This window comes from Salminus brasiliensis, chromosome 1 (genome assembly GCF_030463535.1).
Source record: "Salminus brasiliensis chromosome 1, fSalBra1.hap2, whole genome shotgun sequence".
NCBI classification, from domain to species: Eukaryota; Metazoa; Chordata; class Actinopteri; order Characiformes; family Bryconidae; genus Salminus; species Salminus brasiliensis.
This window is the reverse complement of record NC_132878.1, coordinates 19,966,487-19,971,207: the sequence shown is the minus strand read 5'-3', so window position 1 is coordinate 19,971,207 and position 4,721 is coordinate 19,966,487. Positions and strand designations below refer to the sequence as shown.

General features: G+C 46.9%; 1 protein-coding gene across 1 annotated transcript; it reads left to right on the top strand.

Moving 5' to 3' along the window:
* Positions 1-2,664, top strand: LOC140550293 (uncharacterized). Its single transcript, XM_072674208.1, has 2 exons — positions 1-863; positions 1,293-2,664. The coding sequence occupies exons 1-2, from the start codon at positions 281-283 to the stop codon at positions 2,069-2,071; spliced, it is 1,362 nt and encodes a 453-aa protein (XP_072530309.1). The 5' UTR covers positions 1-280; the 3' UTR covers positions 2,072-2,664.
* The last annotated feature ends 2,057 nt before the right edge of the window (positions 2,665-4,721 follow it).

The following is a 4,721-nucleotide window of genomic DNA, read 5'->3' as shown; positions in this document are numbered from 1 at the left end:
TCATTACTATGCGACGCTGCTGCACAACACGTAGCGAGAAAACCTCTTGTTTGTTTTCTTACATTTATTCACTATTAAACCTCAAACGTCTCCAGGTTTGTAACAGTTTTTGACTTTCTGTAACGACGACCATGAAGCTCTAGTCATCAAACTGGGCCCACAAACAGAACCGCAACAAAAACCGTGAGGGAGCGAGCGGCAGCTAGAAGGGCTAAGCTAACCCGTAACTGCGGGGGACCGGAGGCTGTGGAACCGCTGTTAATGCTCCCGTCTGCCAGCCATGGCTTCGGACGGTCTCAGTGTGTCCTTTCTCCAGTACGAGCTCGCCTCCACCATCGAGCAGGCGGTGCGCTGTGCTGTGGAGACGGTGCTCCGGGAAACTACGCGGGTCGTGAGCGCCAGGCTGACTGCGGCGCGAGACGCCGCGGCCGAGTCTCGCCGGGAGAACCGGAGCCTCCGTGAGAGGCTGGAGGCGAGCGAGGGCGAGCTAAAGGCAGTGCGCTACTACGTATCTGCCGCCGAGAAGAACATAAAGCAGTGCCTGCTGCTCGACCCTAGACGGACGGGAGTCGAGGGCTCCTCTACGGCCGCCTTCGCCTCCTGTGAGGGAGGCCTTCTTCAGCTCCAGCGAGGGAAGTCTTTGCGGAGCGCGGCGGCTCGGAGTCACGGCAGTAAGGCCGTGCCGAGCGTGGGGCTCTGTCTGCCCACAGTACAAAACGACTGGCCCCGCAGGAGAGTGAGGATACCTGCGGGAAAGGAGGCCACAAGCTCAGAAGTCCACGTGGAGACGGAGTCAGTGATGGAGAGAACTGTAGGAGATGTGGAGGAGTTTTACATCTCGGACGAGGGTGTGGCTGGTAAAGGTGAGTTTGCTCCGTAGAGGGTGTGGCCAGGCAAGGTGGCTGTGACCCAGAGCTCTCTCTCTCTCTCTCTCACACACACACACACACACACACACACACACACACACACACATACAGATGTGTTGGGTGCAGAGCAAACACTACAATGTGAAGTGCAGGGGGTAGTCCAGGACCAGGCTTGAGAATCACTGGATATATGATGGGACTTTTGAAGGTGGCCTGGGCTAGGTGTGTCAAACTGATGGCATTGTGCAAACGTACAAAAAAGTGTTAGTGGCCCTGGTTTTATTAAATAAATGTGATAGAAATTAATGTCTGTAATACAGGCCATGTCTTACATGGACCTACTACAAAAAAAAAGTCTATTGCATGGATACTTTCTGTATGTGATTCCTTATGCTCATGATTCTTTCCTTCTGTGATTTGTAGATTATAAGGCCTCTTCCAGTGCAGTGCAGGATTTAGCAAGAGTTCAAGAGGAGCAGGAAGTGGCAAGCTTGTCCGCGAAGACCTCCGATGACCCATCCGATCTAAGCAAGTTCGAGTTTGAGATCGGTGCTCCTGCCGGCAACGTTAATGAACTGGGCCTCATTCAGGTCATGGATGGCAACGAGGTCAAACAGAGCACTGTCAAAATTGAGGACGATCCTGAGCCGCAGTCTATAGAACCTCCAGTGACAGACTCAGCAGCCACTTCCTCGTCATCGCTATCGTCGGCAGCGGCCATCGCACACCCTCAGTCACAGATTAAGGAAAGTGAGGCCCTGCTGGGCTTGATGCCACCTATAGAAGGCGACGTCACCCTTGCAAGCCCTGTAGAGCTCCAGAGGGACGGTGCAGACAAAGTGCACCGTTGCAACGTGTGCGGCCGTGGCTTCCGCCGCTTCTATTGCCTGAAAACACATCAGCGCATTCACACGGGCGAGCGCCCGTACCCATGCCGCTACTGTGAGAAGCGCTTCCGCCACCTGGACAGCCTGCACAAGCACCAGCGCATCCACACAGGCGAGAGGCCGTACCGCTGTGCGCTCTGTGGCTGCTGCTTCCGCGAGCTGGGCCAGCTCAAGAAACACCGCCTCAAACACTCGCCCACTGGCGGCGCAGCCAATATGACTGCCGCTGCCCCACTTCCCGCCATCTCACTACTCCCGGCTGGTGCTCCATATGTCTGGCCCCATCTCAACTCCCAATCCCTGGACTCTGTCTGAACTTCAGAGCCTGGAGGCCTTACTACAGGCTGAACATGATTAATTCCAAGCTAAATGTAATCGAGCACATTACATTTAGAATGTAGCTTAAATGTTGGAGGAACTTTTGAAGAACTATTAGCACTTTGGGGTGTATGCTTGAGGGCAAGGTGCTTGAAATGTTCGTTTTTCTCGTGGTACAGGGAACTGCTAGTGCCTGTTTTACACTTAGTCTTGACAATATAGTTCAGAAAGGCAGACTGTTGCAACATAGTCGATCAGTGATCGACAAAAACAACACATATCAGTGTATGTGGCTACATTATGTATAATAACAAAAAGATCGGATCGGAGGGCAAAAACTGGATGGGAACATCCCTAATTGTGTGTGTTCATTAAACAGTGACTCATAAAAAATACAAAACAGGTCTACAGTGAAGAAAGACATTTGAAACCAGTATGAATGGTTTTACTCAGACTGTCCTGTGTAAAGTGTGACATTAGAAAATGCTTTTTTGTCTGTATGTGCTGCACTATGAGCTACTGATTTTGTTTAGCTGGCCTGACTCCACAGTCGACATGTACAGGATGTGAAATTAAAGTTCCATTGATGACTACTGACTGAAGTTTGGCTGAACAGGGAATGTGTATCATAGAGCAATACTGTGTCTCATAGTTTAAAGAGGAACTGAGTGTGTATTTTAACCACCATTTTTCCCCTCAACCACACTGCTATTTCAGCTCCTGAAACTCAAAATGTGAACTTTTTCTAATCCTCAGCACTTACCAGCAGAAAACTAACATGTGGTGTAAAGGCTGTTAAAAACTATTAAAAAGGGCTTTACTCACTTTTTAAGGACACAAACATGCATGGTTATATATAAACACAACATATGACTAAATATGAAGCGCCCAGAGCCTAAGTATTCACATTTACAGTTATTTCACAATGATGGGCCATGAATGTCAAGTGGGCAGTGGTAGCTCAGCGGTTAGAGGTCTGGGCTATTGATAACATGGTTGTGGGTTCGATGCTTGGCAAGCTGGAGGACATGGTGGACTTAGGGGCAAGTATTTGTCCTCTGCATTTGACCCATCTGAGTCAAATGCACACACATGTGAACTAGGGACAGTGAGCATGCACACACCCAGAATGGTGGGCCTTGAGCAAGGCCCTTCACCCTCTCTGCTCCTCAGGCACAGGAGTTGGCTGCCCACCGTTCTGGGTGTGGAGGACAAATACTTGCACCCAAGTCCACCATGTCCTCCGTCTAATTTAACCTGTTAAATATTGAATTGCTTGTTATGTGAACAAGGGTCCATTATTACCAGCAGTGTCTTGGAATGGGAATGACCAGATTAATACAGAAGTATTGATTGTACTGACTGATATTTCCAATCCAATCCTCCAATATCTATTCAGAATCAATGCAAACATAAACTGAAGAAAGTATGTGCGTTAACTTACAGCTACTATAATGGCCCATGTTCTACATATTAATTAAGTAATTCATTTTTTACCAAAAAAACTGTTCAGGCTGAAACAATCTCAACCTGTTCTAACTTTCATACTGTGTCTCTCCAGTTCGACCACACTCCAATATGTTCTATTAGATTTGAGACATTAGGCTGAGACATTATTTGGCATCGTCATGCTAGTTATAGCTATTAGAAGATGGGTAAATTGAAGTCATGAAAGCATGAACTTGGTCAACAACAATACTCAAACAGGCTGTGGCATTCAAGTCATGGCGTTAATAGGTCTAAAGTGTGCCAGGAGTACTGTATTTATGCTGTTGGTGAAATCAATATTTATTAGACCTGTCTTCAACTGTCCAGTTTTTATGAGGCTGTGTCCACTGCAGCCTCAGCTTTCTGTTCTTGGCAGACAGAACTGGAACCCGACACTGTCTTCTGCTGATGTAGCCCATCCACCTCAATGCTGTTAATTCTGAGATGCTTTTCTGGTCATCTCAGTTGTACAGTTGTAGAGTGGTGATCTGAGTTACTATAGCTTTTCTGTCAGCTCCAACCAGTGTGGCCATTCTCCGCTGACCTCTCTCATCAACAAGGTGTTTCCATCTGCAGAAATTTCCCTCGCTGGATGTTTTTCTCTATCACACCATCCTAAGTAAACTCCAAAGAACCTAGGAGTTCTGGAAATACACAAACCAGACATCTGACACCAACAATCATGCCATGGTCAAAATTGAGATTTGAGCATTTTTTCCACGTTGTGAAGATTGATGTGAACATTACCCAAAGCTTATGGCCTGTATCTGCTACCACACAATTGCCTGATGAGATAATTGCGTGACGGATTAGATGCACAGTTATTTTTTAATAAAATGCTTTATGTACACACTTTATGTAATGTAATATAGTCATGGGTTCATTATTGTAAAGTAACTAAATGTGAATGGTTATACTACAAAAGGCCTAAACATGACGTGATTATAAGTGATACAGTATAGAAATAATAATAAAAAAGTAGATGTAAGCAGTTATGTGTATTATGCATTACCTTCAACAGCATCATCCATCCCTCTTTTGGACTTGGTTCAAACGTCTTCCTCAAAACTTTCCCTCTCCCCTCCTCCCCCATTTTCAGAGTCACATGGTATCGCCCCTGCGTCCCGTGACTGTTCTAAACGAGGGTTTCTGACGGTTA